The sequence below is a fragment of the Poecilia mexicana genome, unplaced genomic scaffold, assembly GCF_051168715.1.
Source record: "Poecilia mexicana isolate PSO_F unplaced genomic scaffold, ASM5116871v1 scaffold_5, whole genome shotgun sequence".
NCBI classification, from domain to species: domain Eukaryota; kingdom Metazoa; phylum Chordata; class Actinopteri; order Cyprinodontiformes; family Poeciliidae; genus Poecilia; species Poecilia mexicana.
In genome coordinates this window covers 17,784,206-17,805,333 of record NW_028263374.1, presented here as the reverse complement: position 1 = coordinate 17,805,333, position 21,128 = coordinate 17,784,206, and the positions used below count along the sequence as shown (strand labels likewise).

Sequence of the window (21,128 nt, the reverse complement as noted above, 5' to 3'; positions counted from 1 at the left end):
ACCTCTGTCAAATCATTTACTGATGCAGGAAAACATGACTGACGAGAAAATTGGGAACAGATTTGTGTGTGGCAACTACACAATAAAACACAATATGCAATTTTTTAAATATTTATTTATTTATTTTTGCCTCCAGGAACCAAAATAAAATCACTGATATTCTGAAAACAGAATAGAATCTAAAGTCACCTGTGTAAAAAAAACGTTACTTTTAGCGGCCTCTAGGGGTCAGTTTGGTATGGAAGACCAAACGAAGAATAGTACATTAATTTAAGAGTTGTTAAATATTTATGTCAAAAATATATACTAATAAAGTCATTAAAAATACATATAATATGCTATAATTATTTAAAGATAGTATATTCAGATGTAAAGTATACAAACGTATAGATTAAACAGAATTTCATAAAATAAAGCAAAATCAGAAAACTCCCAAAAGAATCTTCCATAAATTAATCTGAATTTATGTAAATCTCTGTGGGTACCGCTTCCAAATGTTTCTTCTTCTCATGCTCACAACTGAAACAATTAAAACCATGAAACATATTTAACCATTAAATATTCCAAATTTTAAATAAACACACAAAAACTCATCTGGGTTATTTCCATGCCAAATTGACCAGACTGGACTCTTGGTCCTGTGAAACCAAACAGGTTCTGCATTTGTTCTCCTTAAACAGGCTGAAATATACAGATCACACATTCCTCACAAATGTTATAACCTCTGACTTCCAGTCACTCGTCCTGCTTCGTTTGTAGTCGGAAACATGTGACATGTCTCGACTTTTCCCTTTAATCTGTTTCTTTTTGTATTTTTATTTTAAAAAAGGTCTTTCTCTAAAACTTACATGTAAATCTGTGCTAAGCATAAAATTGTTGGATGTACTGTGAAATGTGTGAACTGCTGAACCTATATTTGTTTCTCACATTCCTTAAGCTTGTTTGAGCTGGTATGAACTGAATGAACCGGACAGACGGATAGCAAAAGGAATCCTTGTTACTTAATTTGGCTCAGAAAAAGCTTGTCCACAGGTTTTGCTTTTCCTCCTTCAAAGCTCAGCATTTGGACAGACTTTACAAATAAGGGAAAAGGACAACACACTAGTTTATTGCAGTACTTTTTTTTTTTTTTTTTTGCTTGTCTTGACAATAATCCATATATTATCTAAAGTCAGGGCGTGAAGCGCACATCTTGAATTCCTCAAGAATCTGGACCCTTGATCTCCAAATGAAAAGTAAAACTTAGCATTTTTTTTCATCCAAACATTTTCCTTCCACTTAACTTTTGTAATCATTGCAGGTACTCGGCTTCTTCAGCAACAACATAGCAGCTTAGCTCATTTGTGAAGAGTGTCTCAGAGTATCCACTGAATCAAAGTCAAAGCAGTCTCCAATTCAACATCAGCCACAATCTGAGTTCTGTGTTGAAAATCCCTTTCTATGGGTCTTACTCCAATTTGATAAACAGAACTTTAGAGTTTTCATCACCTGTCAGCAATAATCTATATTAAAGTCTTAAATTATCAGTAGTAATTTAACCCAGAGACACACATAATAGGTTCACTGTCTGAATTGAATTACTGAAATTTAACTTTACACTTTCAGCTGACCTGTCATTACAACAAGACTCGGCCTTATGTAATGATCCCAACTTTAATCTCATCTTTTATTTTCTTTACATTTGACAAGATCTCGTATAAACTGTACAGTCATGCAAAGACAAACTTAAATCTAATAAAATAAAAAAACAAAAACAGCAATGTAAAACAACAAAGACGACTCATTATGCATATGTACAATTTATAAATTAGATCCTTTACAACCTCAGGTAACTAACAAATCTCCTCTGCTGGTCCATTTTGTGACAGTAAGTAAACCATTATGCGTCAAACAGAGTGGATTTATTCAACATGAGTCCGTTTTCTCCTCTGCGATAGTTTAGCTGATATTTCACAGATCACACCAACGCAATCAAGTTAGCAAACGACTCATTCCAATTCTGTGAAGCGGGCGAACATTGCTTTCCGGACTGCGTCTTTGTATGTATCTGAAGCAGACAGGGTGTAGTTGGTTCCCTTGGTGCCAAGTCCAGCTCCTTTAGTTCTCAACTGTGCCTGCAGAGGAAAAGGACAGGCATTAGCACGCTCTACGGTAATTAATGCTGCTCAGCCGGATGGAGCCCGTCGTCTCTGGGTCTACCTCTATTGGAGCGGTGATGCCCTGCTGGTTGCGACCAAGACCTTTCCCCTCCTTCCAGCCCATCGCCTGCAGCATCTTGTTCCCAATATTATCACTGGTAAGGCCATCTTTAGTGGGCTGCTCATAGTTTCTGCACAGGTAATAAACCAAATATTACATTTGTATAGTAAAACAGAAAAAAAAAAAAAAAAAAAAAAAAGTACAATTTGTGTCTTAAATAAAATACACAACAATGCTCTTACACGACTGGTGCTGGCTGGTTGAATTTCTTCTTTTTAGGCACTGGTGGTTCTGGAATGCCGTATTTTTCTCTTCTCTCAGCTGCTCTGTCCCTGTATTTTTGCTGATGCCAAAAATATATATATTTCAAATTAAAAAAAGGTCAAAGTAAGATGAACATAACCAGGCATATGAGTGTATTCTCAAACCTCTGTTTCTTTCCTTTCCAACTCTTCCAGCTCTGCTTCACTCATTTTAGATCTGCGGAGAACTTCAAGGTTTTTCTAAGAAAACAGATTTTTTTTATTTTTTAGTTGGACTGTTGAAATTTGAAATAAATCAGTCAGAAGTCAGTAAGTTAGGGTGATACCTTGTGAAGGTCAGAGAGCTGCTGATGTCTCACTAAACCCTCTTTGTTGGGGAACTGCCTCCTACACAGCAGACAGGCCATCTTCTTCCAGTCTGTCAGCTTGTCCAGACTCAGGTCACCACCATCGGATTCTCCTCCTCCGACTCCTTCCTCAGGGTCACTGTCTCCACTGTAGGCTGCCACCAGGCCACACTAACCCAACACACACACAGAGGCACCATCCCATAAAAAACAGATAACTCGGAGGCCACACCTAATGAAACTCCAGAAAGAGGAAATACCTTGGAAGAACTGGCAGAGCTTATAGGAAGTGCTTCCTCTTCAGCGCACCTCGCAACCTCTTGCATGAGTCTGTCTAGACCTGCCTGCTGAAGAGTCATTCAACACGTTTAATCTAAATTTGTCAACCATTACCCACTAGGATGTTTACTTGTTGAATCTTATGAAATACCTTCTTCTCAAACAACGTGAATCCAGCATCAGCTGCTGCTGCCTCCTTCCTCTCTTCTTGACTGATGGGCTGAAAGCTACTTTTGAAGTTTTCTTTCTGCTTATTGAGACTTTTAGCCCACCGTTCCATGTCTTTAGCAATCTGAAATATTTAAAAATCCAAGTTAAAAAAACCAAACAGTGATAAAACAGATAAAGCTAAACAGAACAAATAAAGTGCCTTAAAGTGGGATTTACAAAAATACCTGCTGTGCAGTCTTGCTCTTTGGTTTCTCTTTTTTCTCTTTAGGCTCCTTGTTGCCTCCCGCTGAGCCATTTGCTGTTTTATCATTCTGCCCAGCGTTTATGTTGCCAGAGGCAGGTACATATGTCTGTTTCTCACTATCCCAGTACAGGTACTGCTGAGTCTGAGTGTTGTAATAATACTGCAACATAAAGCAGTGATGTACAGAATCAAAACATTACGAAATCTCTCCAACCAAACTGGGTGATATTAAGGACTTTGTGTTACTTACTTGTGAATTTGGGTCGTAGTAGAGGCCAGTCTGAGGGTCGTAATAGTAGCCAGAGGACTCATCATATTGATAGGTAGATGTATCAGGAAGAGAACCTGTTGATTATGGAAACATCAAGTTAATACTTGTTATTACTGCTGTATAATAAAAAGTCCTAGAAGTTAAAGAGTCATCAGAAAACCTTCACTAAGTCCACTGGTGACTAGTGGACTTAGTTTAGCATCTTCAGTATCACTCAGGCAATAAGAAATCAGAGAAGGTACCTATGGGTAGCTATGTTTTCTACAACACATTAAAACATTTGTTGTTAATTGGGGCTCAGACAGATGAGACTGGGTCGCTACCGGCACTAATTGATAAGATGTTAAAAAATTGTTGTGCATTTCATGATAGTAAAACCCTGTTTTCCATCAGCTGCTTTATCACACAGTGTGACATCATCTCAGTTGCTACCATGAATATTCAAAGCAGAACGGTTATAAACAAATATTATAAATAGCTGACTGTATCTTTTTTTTTATCAATACTTCAAAGAGTAAAGTCAGAATCAGCTTAAGTTTGCATTGGCAGGTCATCCATTCAACTCTGATCAGTGCCTCCATCTGCTAGAAAAAGCTAGATTCAATCGAAACCAACCAAAACCTATTTAAAGTAGCTCAATTTTTCCTGAAATTGTAGTTTTAAAAAGTAAATTAAAAAGTCAGACTGTATCCATTACCAAAAAAAAAGAAAAAAAAAAAGAAAGTATATTAAAGCAACAGATTTGTCCGTACCACTGGTGGACCCGGCTGCCGGTCCAGCAGCTGGTACTGCACTGGCTCCATTAACCTGGGCAGCAGCTACAGCCAAAGCAGGCAGAGCTACAGATTCAACAGCTGCAAGTCCTGGCTGAGGTTTTGCCTCCAGTTGCTGAGCAAGAGGCAACGCCTGGAATTAGAGTTTAGATGTTTTTTTTAGAAGTTGACATTGTTTTTCAACTTCATGTAATTCATTACAACCAATGGTATTACCTGTACAGCAGGTGGTGCAATGATATGTGGTTGGTAGACTTGTGGACTCTGTGATATCACAACGGCAGCAGGAACCAGCTTTACACCCGGAGCAGCTAAAACCACAAAGAAAATCCAATTATTACAGCATTCTGAGTCGTTAAAGCTTTAAAGTGAAGTAGAGCAGTAGAGTGTTGCTGTGGTGTGTGTACACAAGAAGATGTCCTGCAAGTTTTAAATGTGTCCCTGTTCCAACACAGCTGAAACAAATGTTTACTTCCACACCTCTGCAAAACTTCATAACATGCTGAGGGAACATTCGTCCATTTGAATCAGCTGAATTAAAACAACATATTTAAAGCATGCAAGACAGCAGCTTTTGAAGAGTTTAGTTAAACAGTCCTGTCCTACATAAAGTAACAGATTCAATTGTGAAAAAACGGAATATTACAATTAAGACAAAAGTTAAAACATTACACCTTTATATGATCTAAGGTGGGGAAAAAAAGGCAATTTACCTCCTAGGATTCCATTTCCCTGACAAGTACTGGCTGCTGTTCCTTGATGATAATATGTCTGGTAGTCCTGTAAAACATCCAAAGCCAATGTTAATGTATAATTTAAACATATGACTTTCCCATTAGTCTTGGATTCCTACAAATAAACTCTTTTCTACATATATAAGTGTATTTTTACTCCAAATATTTGGCACTTTGTTGAACTAACTTGTGACAGAGGAGCGTAACCTTCCTGCAGACAGGCATACTCTGACATCCCGTCTGAGCTCTGCTGTGGCTGGAAGGTGGAAAATAGATCATTAATGTGTGATCCCAACAGCTGCAGAAAAACAAAAAAACAAGGCACTCTGAGAAAAATGGGCCAACCTGAGCTGATGACCACTGTGCTGCTGCAATGGCTGTGCTGGCCACAGAAAAAGCACTGACACGATTCCCATCAGGCAATAAGAGGTCCCTAGTTAAGACAAAAAGTTAAATTACTTTGTGCTCAACAAAAGTGGTAGTTCCATAAGTACAACTAAATGCCTTTTAATGCAGAGATGACTCACTTTCTAGCACTCTTAGCATAATCCACCCCGATTGTTTTCCCATCCATTTTCAGTGGAGGTTGCAAACCTTGTAAGATGGTTAGCAGCTGGGAAGCTTCCTGCAAAAAGTTGAGATATCAAATTTAAAATGGTACCTTTAGACCACTGGGTTGTGATTTGTGTTGATAAATAATTCAATATGTATCCAATGTTGTTTTACCAGAGGGGAGGACAGCTGAACAAAAGCAAAGCCTCTGTTCTGGCCTGTTTGCTTGTCCTTAATAAGGCGAATGTTATTGGCTGACAAATTGGCGTATGGCGCCAGCGCTGTCAAAATGGTGTCCACCGTGGTCAGAGGAGCAATGTTTCTCAAGATGATTGCTGTAAAAGACGACAAGGATTCACTTTAAGAAAAGCCAATTGTGGATAATCGTTTTAGCTTTTGGATCTGGAAGAACAAGAGCTCTTACTGTCTCCATAGAAATCACCAGTGGGCTGAAGTTCAGGGAGCCCAGCAGCACTGCCCGCTTCACCATCTGTTAGGAGAATCACAGAAATAAAAACGGCATTAACATAACTTTTAATGATGATTTAAAATAACATTTAAAAAAATTAAGTGCTAAAAACCTGATGTTTTCAGCCTTGAAAAATATAAATTACACCATGAGGGTCAAAAATTTAAGGGAGCTAATACTAATACTTCAGGAATTACTTGGAAACATTGGACTTCCCTTCTCGCTTACGATGGCTCCTTGTCTAAACCCAATTTAAAAGTGAAAATACTTTTTAAGATTGTACAGTTACTGTAACAGATGTTGTGCTAAACCTCAACACTCTCAGCCCAGGCTGTGTGGATGTCTGCAGTGGTTGGCCTCTTGCTGATTCAACTACTTACCAGCTTTAGCTGCTCCACACCTGAAGCACTTCAATCGCCTCCGGAAATTGTACAGGCCACACTGCAAGTAACCGTTCAAATCATTTTTATTAAAAACAGCTACTAAAGCCCAGAACAGAGCTACCGCAGACAAAAGGAGGTCTACTTTGAACCAACCTGAGACACAACTTAAGCTTTAACAATTGTACCAGTGCAGAAAAGACTGGATTGGACTGAACAATGGTAAAAATCAGGGGTTTACTTACAGTGTTGCAGAGCCAGTCTTCATACTTGTTCCTAGGGTGACTGTAGTGCATGTCCACAACTTTGCCTTGGATGACCAGAAGTTTCTGAAAGAGGAAACAACAATCACTCAAGAGTTCATGGTGGACTAATATCTAATCAATTGGGGCAAGCAGTGTTGGAAGGGAGAGAATGGGGAGAGGGACCCCCAACAGACAGCCTTTGAGTTAAAGACAGGCACATGATGTATAAGTGAGCATGATGTAAAGAAGTTTCTTTAGGTGTTTGGGACCCGCGTGCCCAGACTAGGCTGGAGCAGAATGTATAATGTGATCCTAATAGACACAGCTGACAGCTTAAAAAAAAAAAAGACAGAAAAAAAAAAAAAAAACCATGAGCTTTTCCATAAAAAAATGAAAACATTTAAAATTCCCATCTACTGAGGACTAGGGCGTAAAAAAAAGATAACACTTAAGTCTTCAAATGGACACCGAAATTTGAAGTAAAAAAAACAAAAAGGTGTGCTCATAATCTTAAATACAGAGCTCACAAAATGTGTCTGCTGTTTAGTATCAATGCTAATAGTAAAACTAAACACTTTGTTAATGTACGAAGGTTTCAGATCAAAAACAAATAGACATCTCTGGTTATATTTAAGTCAAACTGTTTTGATGTGTGGTATTCATTCTATGAGTTATTTTCCTACAGTTTCCACACTTCATATTCAACACATTCTGGTTGCCTTTAGAGTCAATTCTCCAGATCCCCAAGATTAAAACTAGACTTGGCGATTGTGAAGCAACCTGATTGGTCTCCATCCATCTGGTAGCATCTTGCAAGTGATAAAAGTCCACGAAGGCGAAACCACGGCTTATACCTAGAGACAGCATTCAAATATAGACGGGAGGTGTGTTAGTTAAGAGTCCATGGGCATATTATTCAAAGTCTTCCACAAACTGCTTCACGACCCAGGCCAAGTTTGGTACACAAAAGGCCACTCCTTAGGAGTTTTACCATAGCAAGAAATCCTGCTGAATACCACACTCTTAGAGTGGGTCAGTCAACTGAGTTCAATAACAAGTAATGCCGTACTTACTTACCTTGAACCGATCCACAAAGTACTGAAACAGTAAGTCTTGCATTAAAGTTTTACATCTGTTTGTTTCACACAACTCTCTCCTATGTGCTATGGGAAAATGGGTCTGAATGGAAGCAGATTGGCCCTATGGTCAAAGCCTGGGGGTGGGGAGTTAAGGGTCCAGGGTTCCTCAGGTTCTCACCTGTTCTCTTTTTCATCAGTCTGACATCTATGGGCTGGGGTCCCTCCAGTTGGTCAATGGCAAAACGAATCTAAATTATACAAAGAAAAAAGGTACAATTTACATTAGGATTCACTGTATCTTAAAAACTAATTTACTCAAACTAAATATGCAAAACTGATATTCAAAATCACTTACATCCTCCTCAGTAGTGTGAGAAGACAACCCCCCCAGCATGATGGTTTTACTCTTCCTGTCATCCCCCGGTTCTCGTCTGTAATCCTGCTCTTGATAGTCACCGTCTGAGTGATAACCGTCTTCTGATCTATCACTGTTCCGCCGTTTCCTCTCTCTCTGCTTCAAAACAAAGCATTAAAGTTTAATATCAGCAACCAAAATAAGAACACAAATGTGCAAATATTTGAGCTCATACCTCAGGGCTGTCTCGTGGTCCTCTGCGGTCTCCATCATAACGATCACGCCTCTCTTCACTCCAACGTCTGGAGTTGTGATCACGGTCTTGGTCTCGTCGGTCTCGCCAGTCTGGATCATCACGGGACTGTTCTGAACCGTATCGACCACTACGCTCAGTCCGACTGATCCTGTAAGACATCGGAGAAAAACATCATTACAAACAAACTACTTAACTAGAAATTTATGTTCTTTCATGTTTCCACCGACAAAACCCTCGCTCTGACTTCAGAAAACCTGAACCGCCCCAACTGCAGTTTACCAACAGGTCACAGGAAGGAACTGCTTTTATCAAGAGCTTGGCTCAGGCTCATGGGGAACAACAATCATTCAAAACAATGTAAGCACAGTCACTGCACTGCTTAGAGCAAACTATTGCCCCCTTAACCCAAAACAGTTCTTTAACATGCTTGCACTTTAGACTAAAAGATGTTTAACACATATTGTGTGTATAGCTATATGTCGACCACACTCATTTCCACTTCTTTGATATACTTTATTTTTGTGTGGATATTGTCAGCTTGACCTATGATTTATCAAAGACCAGGAGCAGCAGGCTCGTCTTTGCAGGATTATGCAACCACATTTAACCTTTTTGCATAATGTGCACATGTGTGCATAAAGACTCTTGGATTATCTGATTGGATGTAAATACTGAGTTTACAGCTAACAAAGTAGCTGTAAACTCAGTATAAAAAATGCCGGAAATGCTGGTACTTCTGGCATTTTTTACATTCAACTCGATTTTGGTGGTGGCTGGTGATTGGTGGAAACCAATGAATCCCTACAGCATCAGTAGCACATAGGTTTTAAGAATAATAATAGTGCACATCTTTTAATTTCTGACCAGTATTTGCATGTATTTCATTTAACAATTATTTTCAAACTTGGCCTTGACATTAAAGAAGTCCTAGCTGAAGGAGATTTAAAAAAAATGTATTTCAGATAATGAGAGGAAATGTATCTTGGCTGACCTAGCATATCAAAAATAATTTCCTTACGAGGCAATAATGTTAGCATTGACGCCCTTCGCTGCAAGAACAAGGACGTACCTTTTTCCGCTTTACTACTGATGTAACTTCGGCACCATTTTACAATTGAGCTTATCGTGAACGGTCGTTCTCTAGAATACAAACATTGAATCCCATCTTATGTTTTAATACCGCTGAACATAAGAAGCGCATTCTGTTTAGACTTACCTCTTATCAGCACCCATTTTCTTAACGGACTCTTCACTCCTGCAAAATCTACAGGAAAGAAAGAATCTGACGTTTACTCATTGTTCCCTTCCCACAACCCGTCTAGATATTTAATTTAATTTAAAACACATTCATTCACAAACGCATTTGTTTCCAAGCCAAATGAACGCAGGGAAACCATGGTAAAACACAACATGGAGCCCGAATATTTGTTGGAAAAGGACAAAAAACAACGACGTCACCCAGTACAGAGAACTGCTCTATTTTCGACCCTAGCAATAAAACAACTCACCGACGTATATTTCTTTACAACGACGCTCTTTTAATAATTACTTTATCGCAGAAACATTCAAACAATTACAAGAAACAAAACTCATTTCACGTCGAAAGGCTGCTGACGACACAGACGACGATGGAACCTTCTTTATCCCAAGATGCACTGGGGCAGCATGTACAGTAGAGGGTTTATTATTCCGTGGTAGAGTCTCGCAGGCAGTCATTGTAATCAGAATATCAGTTTTAAAACTGTCATATCATAGTTTTGTGACTTACATTAAGTCGGGATTTAATTTGATACACAATTTTAGAGCGTTAAAACCCGGATTTACATGTTTCATTCCGAGTCAAGCGACTTTGTTCCAGTGGGTTGCGCTTTGGATTTTGCCTGCAAGTCAGAACTGCGGAAATAGTATATGTTAACACGGCGCCATTTTGCGAGAGCCTTACTATTATGCAATATTTACAGAAGAATGTTTGTGACCTTATAGCCACATAATTTTACAATGTTTATGTGTACCTTTATTAAGAATGTTAGTGCCGCGTCTGTATCATTTCGCATAAAGGGATTTAAGTTTCTCTAATTGGCTTATTCTTTCGTTCTGGGTTGTCATAAAGTAAATCAGGATAATATATGTAGTAGTAGTTTTTAAACGACATTCTATGGAATGTGGTCTAACCCAGTGTTTTTCAACCTCTTTTGAGCCAAGGAACACTGTTTTAATTGAAAAAATCTCGAGGCACACCACCAACCAAAATTGTAAACAAAGGTACTCTGTAGTCGCCTATATTACATATATAGTCATTCTTATCAAAGTATCTTGAATAGGAATCAAATAAACACAAAAATGTATTTTTATCACATTTTACACTTATTTCAAATTGCACGTAACATGTCCACTTCAAAAATACACTTGAACACCTGAACAGTCCCACAACACTGTAGTGTTAAAGTTAAAGAAGTTGTAGAAAACTTCAAAGTGTTTCACAAACTAATCCACAAGCATTATTATAGCCAGAATACAGAAAATAATTCTTATTCTGAAAGAAGCAATAATATTTGGGAAAGATTTTACTGTTACAATATGAAGAGTTCATGTACAAAATGTTAATATCTGTATATTTTACCCATCTAGTGTGAAACCTGTGAATATTTGGATGAAAACAGCTGATTTCCTGGCAGAAATTGAAGAAAGACAAAGCTCTTCCTCAACAGCTCTCAGTCTCTCTCTGGTTTCAGTTTTTATAGTAGCCAGGCTTGAGAAGCTCACTTCACACAGACATGTTGTGGGAAATGGACCCAAGTTCTTTCTAACTACTGCTGAACTTCACTGTCTTTTCCATCACTGTTGTCACAGTCTTGCTAAATACGATGCTCTCACCGCTACCTGTAACATGCATGCATCACTAATTCTCTTTGTTTTAATGTAAAATGCTCTGTACCTACTGCCATCTAGTGGTAAGAAAATTACATGATTACGCCGCTAGTCACTACTACAGCAGAGACATGGCATTATTTACAGATAATTCATTTTCAAAAAATCTTTTAAAACCAATTACCGTATTTTTAGCACCTTCTTTTTTTTTTTTTTTTTTTAAAAAAAAAAAAAAAAAAAAAAAAAACTGGAACTGGAAGCTGCTCTCAGTTTTCCGTAAGGACCCAACAGAGAGCTGCGTCCTATGAAATCTGCTGATATATTAAGGACGCAGCACTACGTCTCCAAAGTCGAACCACGGTTTTTATACCGAGCTTAAGTGCAGCGGCTTTATTTCCCTCCTGTAGTGCCAGACCGACAGCCCTCAACTTAAAAGCTGCATCATATGAGTTTGAAAACATTTCTCCGTCGTGCCTGCTGCTAGCATGTGGTTGTTCTAAGTGAAAATTAACGCGTTCTTCTTTGATTTACAATTTTGACTTCTAATGATTCACTTCCTGCTAGAGAGCCCCCTGGTGGTTGAAGAAAAATACACAGAAAAGCTATATCAGGCTACAATCCGCATGGTTCAAAGCTTAGGAAAAAAGTAGCGTCGTATAGACCGGAAAATACGGTACCGTAGGTGATATTGAATAATTTCCACGGCACACCTGACGATCACTCACGGCACACTAGTGTGCCGCGGAACAGTGGTTGAAAAACACTGGTCTAACCAAACCAGTCTTAAAATTAACCCCCTTCACTACCATCAACTGAATGAAATGCTTACAGTGTGTTTTATTTTCATTAGTGAATAATTTTCTTTACTTTTACCTCTAGATACTACTTTCAAGAAAAAAGTTCAGATTACATAATTTACACATTAAGCAATAAACAGCAAGCCCAACAGAATAAACCTTCATAGAGGCAAGTAAGGTGGTGAACAAAGACATCTGGAATGACCTACACAACTGACATGTTTCACACATTCACACCTTCAGGTGGACATGTGGTAGTCCAAGACAAGAAGTGTTAAATTTAGACCTTTTTTTTAGTTTTCACTAACAACATAAAGATTTCCCAAGCACAAGGTTCTTGTACAAAATCTGCGGCTTGTGGAGAATAAATCTTTCTCTATTTCCTAAAATCGCCATTGCTGTAGATCAACTCTGTTCAGTACTGACCTGTTATAAAGTGAAATTTCCAAGATAGTCAATGTACTGTAATACCAGATAAGAAAAAGCATTTGATTAATTTTTCACAAATTGAATGTTTGTTTCACCACCTTCTTATGTATTTGGAATAAAGATATGTTTTTTAAGAATATGAGGAGGAGAGTTTTTTTTTTTTTTTCAAATAAATGAATACTTTTTTCAGTCTTTTCTTAAATATGTGTAAAATATAAAACAAAAAACTTTGACCATTGTATGTATTTTAATTTTTCAAACTAGAGTGCATCAAAGATGGTCTACAGCTGTTAGCTGTGTGCTAAACAGGAAACCGACCAATAAATGTTGACTTCAGAATCAGCAACCATTCTGTAACGTTCAAGTTGAATGCAAGCAATTATTAACTATGGATCTAAACTCTGTATGTGGTAGCTATCTGTACTGTGCTATAGCGTTAGAGCACTAGTCATATAAATGGTTAATGCTGCAAATCATTTGTCGAATGCTTTGTTCAACTGTGCATCTTTAAGAGTTGTAGATGATACCCACTTCGGACTGTTTTATCCATTTGAGTTCTCCTAAAGTCTTCTTGATGAATTTCACATATTTATGTTTAAGCTGTATATGGCTAAGCAGAGATGAAACATAACAACTGTTCATAATTTATTACAGTCTTTAAAGTTTCATCAACACTAAACAGTTAATGTACAGGCAGGTTTTCAATTAAGGTGACTACACAATTACTTGTTCAACTTGGCACACAAGAATGTTCTCTTTTTTTTTCTCCATTCATTTCTGATTTGGTAATGACACTGTACACATAATGCTTACAGCGAAAAACATTACTAAGCCCCAAGATCTGTTGAAACCAATACTTAATTGACCTTAATTTTTTAAACAAATAATGATGTTTGTGTCAAACAGACCCATATATTGTATACAAATGTGTCATGAGTTAAAAACAACACAATCTTTCAGCCATACAATATAAAAAATGGTCCACATGATCCCCCAATAAGGATGGTGGAGTCCAGCACATTTAGTCCAAAACGCTTCAGGGTGGAGGGTGGGGAAGTAGTTTGAAGATGTTAGGAATTCCCATGATGAGATCTAGGTCAGGGTCTCTCCTTTGGTCACCTGTATCAAGATACAGTTTAGTTTAATGGTTAGATCACTTGGAGTCAGCCAAGCACAAAGTCCATGTGATTCCTATACTTACTCTGGCCTCTATGTATTCAATCCTTCTCTCCAACGCCGTTAGCTTTTCGTTGAGGGTGGCCAGACGAGACCGACAAGACATATCTGTAAGAGTTTTAATGAAATACAACGTTATTAGTATGCTTAAGATGCAGACATCTGTCTATCAATTTTATCACAATCCTGTTCATTTACAAAGCATAATCCCCAAGAGCTGCTGTCCTGCATGTTTAGAGGTGTTCATGTTCCCACAAAGATGATTAGACGATGGATTAAACTTTTCTATTTGTCATCAAGTTTCCTTACTATATCCAAACATCACTAAGCACAATGCAAAATGTAGGACAGGAGATCTAGACTTAAGTCGTTGCACTTGTTCTGTTAGTAACAAAACAAGTGCAAGTTGTTTAGTCTTCATGATGTATTTATCTGGAATAAGTTGTGCACGTAACACGATTTCTAGACTAATACGACCTGTTAATGGAATTTGTACAGCTCCAGCCATCAGCTGTTCACTCAGTAAACACGGGCGACTAAACCTGTAGAACCTGTTTAGAAAACCTTACGCTGTTACGCTACCCTACCTGCGTAATTTTTAAATTAAATTTACTCTTAACCTTATGTAGATAATATTTTATCTACTAAATTTGCTTTAAAACGTCCTAAGAAAACAGGAAGCTGGAAGCTAAGAGCTAGCTGGGAGTGGCCATTAAAAACATCAACATCATTGCTAGCAGAAGCTACAAAGCTAGCTCAACTAGCCAACCTGATCTTTTCAATCAAATTTTATACTCTAAGATGATCACATTCAAGACTTCGTTCGCTGAAATCTTACCGAACGAGTTGAGGAAGTCAGCAATTTTCTTAATGCTGCTAGTAATCACTTCTATGTACTCTCGATTTGCCCAATCTTGATGAATCTCTCTCTGTACGGGATCTTCCTGGCCAGCCATGTTGGATGAGATGCAGCAGCTTCGCGTAGCACTTCAAGTAGGAAGCATCGGTCAGACGGCTGTCCCTTACTACTAATGTCGGCACAGAACAGCGAGAAGAGTTTAAATCAATGGGGAATGTTTCACAGAACCCAAACAGGGGATTAAGTCAGAATTCATCACGCTTATCTAATATTTTATTAGTTTTCACTAAAGGAAGTAAGGAACAAATGACCTTACTCATTTAAATTTGGCCTTCATTCTTAATTTACGCTTTTTCATTTGAACAAAAACCTCAGAGCAAGGATTTTCTATAGTAAGACTATAACTACACTGTTGTTATAACGTGCCACTTTATTAGGTACATCCAGAAAAGGAACAAGTGTAAAACACATGAACCTACCATTACTCAAATTCAACATTCAGCCAGATATTGGAAACACTTCATACATTTTTGACCTTATTGAATATGCCAGAAATGGTTACATTCAACAAACTAGTTTTGAGATTATTTCAGCCTTGTGACCTGGATTATCAGAAAGTTCTTTGCACCTATTTATAAAGCAATTTAAATAACTTCCTCAATGTTCTTCATTCCTGATCAACATGAAAATACTGTAACTCTAGATAGGAACTCCATGTCATTTCAAGGTAATCCTTATATTTATACGTAACTATAGTCACTGACATCTATGCGTTACTGCTCATTTTGATACTAGATATGAAATTTTGGCCTACGCATTTGTGAGTAATGGAACCTCTTGCCTTTGTAGAACGGTATAGCATTTGTGCATGAAGATAAAATGTATTCCTACATTTATTGGAACTTGAATTCATGAATTCTGCTTTTGTGAAACAGTCCTTGAATTTGTTTACTGTTGTACAGGAAGCACCTAATTATAGATTAACTCATAAGAATTTCTACAATTTTGTCCAGAAGAGTAAGTCAGAACTGAGAGTACTAGTTAGCAGTAGCCCTTCTGAAATTAGGACATAAAGCCTCACCCTAAATTCAATTACACAATTTGTACTGCAGGACCTTCTTGTGCATTTTTTTTTTTTTTGGTGTATTTCAACTGCATTTATTTTACTATATAGTTTTTGCTTTGTTGATAAATGTCTCTTGGTTTCCTTCTGGTTGCTCTTCAGCCCAACTTGTTTTTAATGTGATTTTCAAATAAATCAATGTCAGAACTCAACTTAAAGCTCTATCTAGGGTGTAAATAATTTACACATCACTTTTTTGTGCACATGAATTATCTAGTTATATATGAAATGCATTCAGTCTTTTTGTATAAATTGCATTTTATTCAAATGAAAAAAAATGCTCACATGAAACATGCACATTTTCTTTTTCCCCCAAATAGACATTGTAGTATAGACAGTGGCAAAGTCAGACATTTACATCTGCATCAGAAACGTCCTACACAAAACGGTTTCCAGGAGTCTCTTCATTAAGTAAATGGGTTCAAGAACCAAGAGTATACCACTGAAAATATCACAATCTTTGAAATATGTTTTGTTTAAGCTGTTAGCTGGGAAAGCTAGATAAGATACCCCAAATAGGCGTGCCTGCTGATAAGACTTTCTGTGAGGGAGGGGTCACAGCCGACATTTTCAACAACCAGCCGTCGAGTGTCGCAGCCCATTTTACTTAATCCTCTTCAGCAACAATTTAATGTCTCCCTCGAGATCAATGGTGAGAAAATTTCTGCTGTAGCGCTTGTATGGCTCACCGTCGGCACCAATCAGGAACTTCTCAAAGTTCCAGGAGATGTCACTCCTGCACACAGGGCTCCAGATGATGAACTTTGGGTCGTTCATGAGAGACACAGCATTGTCGCTGGGGACTGGAAGTTTCTCCTTCAGATAGACAAACAGGGGGTGGGCATCACTGCCATTCACATCCACCTTTTCAAGGAGCTGAAAGTTTGGTTCAAAGCCATTCCCTGGACGGACGTACTTCAGGGATCTCAGGATTTCATCGTTCCTTGCGTTCTCCTGTTATGCATAAACATGAACAAAATTATAGATGCATTGAAATGCAATAGAGAAAACTGAGTAACTGTTCAGTGTGCATTAAAAAGTGAGAGTAATAAAAGCAATTCAGTAAATAGGTTGCGTCATAATGTAATTGGGTGAATTTTGGAAGCTTGTGGAAGTAATTTTAATCATAGGATATACACTGATCTGAAAAATTCAACTTATAGTGGGTAAGACCTTCAGATAATACATAGAAAACAGAGGGTGTAATAATGGATGGATTCTTTTTTTGCACTTGACTGCCCTTACATACTTAAAAAAAAAAACTTTTTGAATGCAGGGTTTTTAAATGAATATTGAAATTAATTTACAAAAACGGAAACCTTACCTGATGTCCAAACTGATTGCAGGGCACACCCAGGATAACGAGTCCCTCGGCGGAGAAGCGAGAGTGAAGCTCGTTCATCTGCGTGTAGTCCCTGACTGTTGTTCCTCAGAGGGACGCTACATTCTCAATGAGAACAACTTTCCCCTTCAGTGTGGAGAAACTGAAGGATTCACCGGACAACAGCTTTGCTGTCAGGTCGTAGAACCTCTTAATATTCCCAGCCATTTTTTGCGACTTCCTAAAAGTTGGATAGGGGTGTAGTGAACTTTCCTGTCTCCTGTCAACACGTCTTAATCGACTCCACCCCGCGCTTTAAGAGAGGCGGGGCCACTGCGTGAAGACGTTTACCCACTGGGGACCTTGAATCAAATTAGGCTGTTAATGTCACCTGGAAGTTTGATTTCAGCTCTGAAATACCAAACTCATACACTAACGTTTTTTCAACATGCCTAATTCAAAACGAATTAAAACACATTTTTAAAAAATGTAAATAATATATAATATAACAAAACCACAACAATACAAAACAAATGCAATATGTATTTATTTTTTTTCTCAAAGTAACAGCACCATTTGAACTAACCTTCAGAATTTTGACATACACCACATTCCCAGAGGTCCATTTGTCTATTTATTTCATATCCAACTTTTTCAGGTAAGAAACACCCAAAACATTTTTTTAAATGACAAAAGAGCAATGTATATATAAATGCAATCAAATATCTTTGAATATATACGTTTTACCAGTAGCTGTCATATTTGATAATGAACTGTGGGTGCCTCGGGCACCTTCAATTTTCCAAGCTGAAAGTCCCATTTTGGGGAACATTGTTTTTCATTTTCCAACTTGAACCTTATAAAATTCAAGTACAAATTGGACACATTACTCTACAATCTACTTTTCAATATATCTCTTTTTCAGATTAATTAGCAGTAGATAAATCAGTGTCTTACGTTTATTATTAATATAAGAAAAATATTTGTGCAAGATATAGGTTTGTTCTCATAAGAAGGTCCCATAAAATTGAAAATGTCATATGTTATAAGGACACATTATTTTACAATCAAATGTTAAATCAGCAGCATTTTTTTTCCCCGCAGTAAACGCAAACAGGAAGTTACCAGGAAGAGAAGAGTCCCTCTACCCTGCAAATTTGAGGAAACTGCTCACAATCTACTCAACTCCCCCAGCAGCACTGACTGTTGTTTCCTTTTCAAGATTTGAAACTGTCACCTCCTTCACCCCTTGTAATCGGCATTAATGGTACTTTCCAGGAAGTCCTGTGCAATGTGTAATCCAGTGTTTTCTCGGGTCTTTGTGAACAAATATACGTTGTGTAAATGACGTATTTGTTTTTCGTAAAACGACCAAACACTTTGTGACACATGGCAGCTTCTTCACAGAAAAAACAAACAGTTTAGAGTTCGGCAGCAGCTGAATAGCGGTACCTGCTCTTCGGAGTTATCATGCCAGACTGCTTCTGTCTGTGTGCGGTCCTACTGGGTCTCCTCATTTTAACATTAGCAGGTTGTATATTTTATTCAGGACTCTTAGCGGATATCACTGTGAAAACCTGCTGTCCTACCTTTAATAAGCTAACTTTCGCCTATAAATTCAAAGAAGGCGCATATAAAGACAGTGGGGAACTTTTAAAGGAGGCCCGCTGTATTGGACTTGGACTCCCATGTCTTGGAGTGTTTTATGAAGACCCTAAAAAGGTAAACATTATTTTTCCAAATTCTTTACAAAAATATGCTGAATAAATGCATAATATATATATATTTTTTAGATAATGTTGTGCAATGAAGTGTAAGGGGAGGACATAAATTAGGACATAATTAGTTCACTACTTGGCCACTAGATGGCGATAATGCCATTCTTTACAAAAATAATCCCTCAACTAATTTAACGATTTAAATATTGATATTCTGTAGTTTCTTTACTATTTCTTCTCACGTTTGATATATAAACCGAAAAAATATATATATAAAAAAAACATTTTTAAGACTTAATTAATTTTCATTCATAATTTACTTGCCAAAACTGGACATAAAGTTGTGGATTTAATGTAGGAATTGATAATGTGAAAATATTTCATATTTGAAATGGTGTATAGGTTTTAAGCGTGTAATGCTGTTGTTGAGGTTTTTATCAACGGGGAATCAGGTTAAGAAACTCATAGCTTATGGTTTATATGTGCATTTCTTAATTCATTTTGGATATCATTCTGAACATCACAGATAAAGCTTTATTATTGTCTATGATTATTTATTTTTTTATATATTAATTTTTCTTTTGCAAAATTATCTGAGTAGAAAAACAAAAATGGAAAATGCTATAAGGCTGGAATTTTGTCTGTTTTATCATCACTGTACATATTGTTTGGCTGTAGTGTGTCTTACATATTTCGCTGTCATAAAATGTTGCCTAAAATGTCATAATTAGAAAAGTACTTTTAAATCACGCTGTACTTCATTTGAAGAAAAGTTGCAGACTATTTTACTGGATGATTCTTTCAGCAGTAACAGCATGGAGTGAGTCGGGCACAAACAACAACAACAAAAAAAAAAGGCTGATGTGAGATGCATGTGGTACATCTAAGTGGCATATATGCTACCACTGTTGTTTAATTTTGCATGCATTTTTCAATGAGTAAGGCAACTTTTCAGGTTTGTTTTGCTGAAAATATACCCTTACAACAAGATGGCACACTAATCCTATTAACCCTGGGTTTTTGCAGTAACATTCCGACAGGTAATTTGGATATAGCATCATTATTTCTCTAAAGAAACTGAACTAGAGTCATGCTTCAGGAAGCTTGTGTCAAAAATGGGAGCTATTTTATAAAATTAACCAGCAGTTAAGAGGCCAAAGAATATTCCTAAACATTTTAATTCCAAGAAGATATGTCAAACTTTGAATACTTTTAACTTTTGTAAAATAAAATAATATTTATTTATTTTTTTTTTAATCCAAGTTAATTTTTCTTGGTTATGTTATAGCTAACAAATTGAGTTCATAATGTTAAAATAATCCAGTTGGATTTGACTTCCTGATGATCTCCTGCTTTACATGTTGCTCTTTATGTAAACTTATCTGTCACACTACAGACAGCTGTGGACACTCCTATTTATTGCTTCCAAAAGACTGTAAGACTGCTAGAATGACTTGAATCCAATTGAAAATCATTGAAAGTCTTTGAAAATCATTGTCTATCAGAGAGCATAGAAGAAGCCCTTAAGACCTACTTGAACCAAAGACAGTTTGTGAGAAGGAATGACTCAAAATGATGCTTGAGTGATTTATGTGATTAGTTTTTCCACGAAGAAGACATTGACATCGCTGAAATTGTTATTCCCAGGAAATGTTTTTTCTACAAAGTATTTTAAAAATTTCAATAGATCTATTTAATGCCTATTGCTCTGTCATTGCACTTTACCACACATAATCTATGGGCTAAATTGTTTAAATTTCTTCCTATGTTTGGATCACTTGGGGGGTGTTACCAACATTGGAATATGACTCATTCAGAAATAACCTTTCATATTAACATCATTCATGTTGTAATGGTCAGACAGAAACATAATGAAACCCTGAAAATCATCAAACCCGAGGCCTTTTATGGTTGAGGTTGAACTGTTCTGTTAAGAGTAAGGGGGAAAAAAAAAAAATTCACAGTGACATTAAAAAGTCATGAGTCAACTAGAACCTTGGTTATATTCACACGGCAAATTGTCAAATATGTGAAAAATTTTATTTTCATTGCCAACTGTTAGTGCACAATTGATGACACTGCCAAAACTTTCCATGGCAACCTGATGAAATGTAACCAGAGTTTAGAGATGACCTCTTCCCAGCTCTGCTTCAAAACGCCTTTGTTATGCTCTTCCTCTTTTTCTTTTTTTTTTTCCCCTTTCCCCAAGCTTGCAATTAG

The 21,128-nt window shown here is 37.2% G+C and overlaps 4 protein-coding genes across 6 annotated transcripts in view; 1 reads left to right on the top strand and 3 right to left on the bottom strand.

The window, feature by feature from the left end:
* Positions 1–1,634: 1,634 nt before the first annotated feature.
* Positions 1,635–10,285, bottom strand: rbm5 (RNA binding motif protein 5). Of its 2 annotated transcripts, none has more exons than XM_014996977.2 (25): positions 10,126–10,285; positions 9,834–9,881; positions 8,597–8,765; positions 8,362–8,520; positions 8,185–8,254; positions 7,708–7,781; positions 6,928–7,011; positions 6,683–6,743; positions 6,258–6,323; positions 6,008–6,168; positions 5,809–5,906; positions 5,627–5,714; positions 5,469–5,537; positions 5,261–5,327; positions 4,764–4,858; positions 4,527–4,680; positions 3,754–3,848; positions 3,484–3,663; positions 3,240–3,380; positions 3,070–3,156; positions 2,789–2,980; positions 2,628–2,702; positions 2,442–2,542; positions 2,200–2,329; positions 1,635–2,114 (listed from the first exon to the last, which is right to left on the bottom strand). In XM_014996977.2, exons 2-25 carry the CDS (start codon positions 9,848–9,850, stop codon positions 1,989–1,991), a joined length of 2,559 nt encoding a protein of 852 aa, XP_014852463.2. In that variant the 5' UTR covers positions 9,851–9,881; positions 10,126–10,285; the 3' UTR covers positions 1,635–1,988. The 2 variants fall into 2 exon arrangements, with proteins under 2 accessions (XP_014852463.2, XP_014852465.2); XM_014996979.2 differs by having other exon boundaries at positions 8,362–8,517.
* Positions 10,286–13,343: 3,058 nt separating this feature from the next.
* brk1 (BRICK1 subunit of SCAR/WAVE actin nucleating complex) lies at positions 13,344–14,886 on the bottom strand. Its single transcript, XM_014996980.2, has 3 exons — positions 14,726–14,886; positions 13,913–13,995; positions 13,344–13,830 (listed from the first exon to the last, which is right to left on the bottom strand). Exons 1-3 carry the CDS (start codon positions 14,841–14,843, stop codon positions 13,804–13,806), a joined length of 228 nt encoding a protein of 75 aa, XP_014852466.1. The 5' UTR covers positions 14,844–14,886; the 3' UTR covers positions 13,344–13,803.
* A 1,223-nt stretch (positions 14,887–16,109) lies between these two features.
* Positions 16,110–17,483, bottom strand: gpx1a (glutathione peroxidase 1a). The gene is made up of 2 exons (XM_014996982.2): positions 17,194–17,483; positions 16,110–16,823 (listed from the first exon to the last, which is right to left on the bottom strand). Exons 1-2 carry the CDS (start codon positions 17,416–17,418, stop codon positions 16,473–16,475), a joined length of 576 nt encoding a protein of 191 aa, XP_014852468.1. The 5' UTR covers positions 17,419–17,483; the 3' UTR covers positions 16,110–16,472.
* Positions 17,484–18,162: 679 nt separating this feature from the next.
* LOC106923741 (testis-expressed protein 264-like) overlaps positions 18,163–21,128 on the top strand; it is a 37,537-nt gene continuing 34,571 nt past the window's right edge. The window contains exons 1-2 of one of the 2 annotated variants that reach the window (XM_088005673.1): positions 18,163–18,721; positions 18,815–18,912. In XM_088005673.1, coding sequence (XP_087861799.1) covers positions 18,661–18,721; positions 18,815–18,912 — 159 coding nt within the window. In that variant the 5' untranslated portion in view covers positions 18,163–18,660. Of the gene's footprint in view, positions 18,913–21,128 lie in introns of both variants that reach the window. The other variant, XM_014996983.2, reaches the window with a different exon arrangement.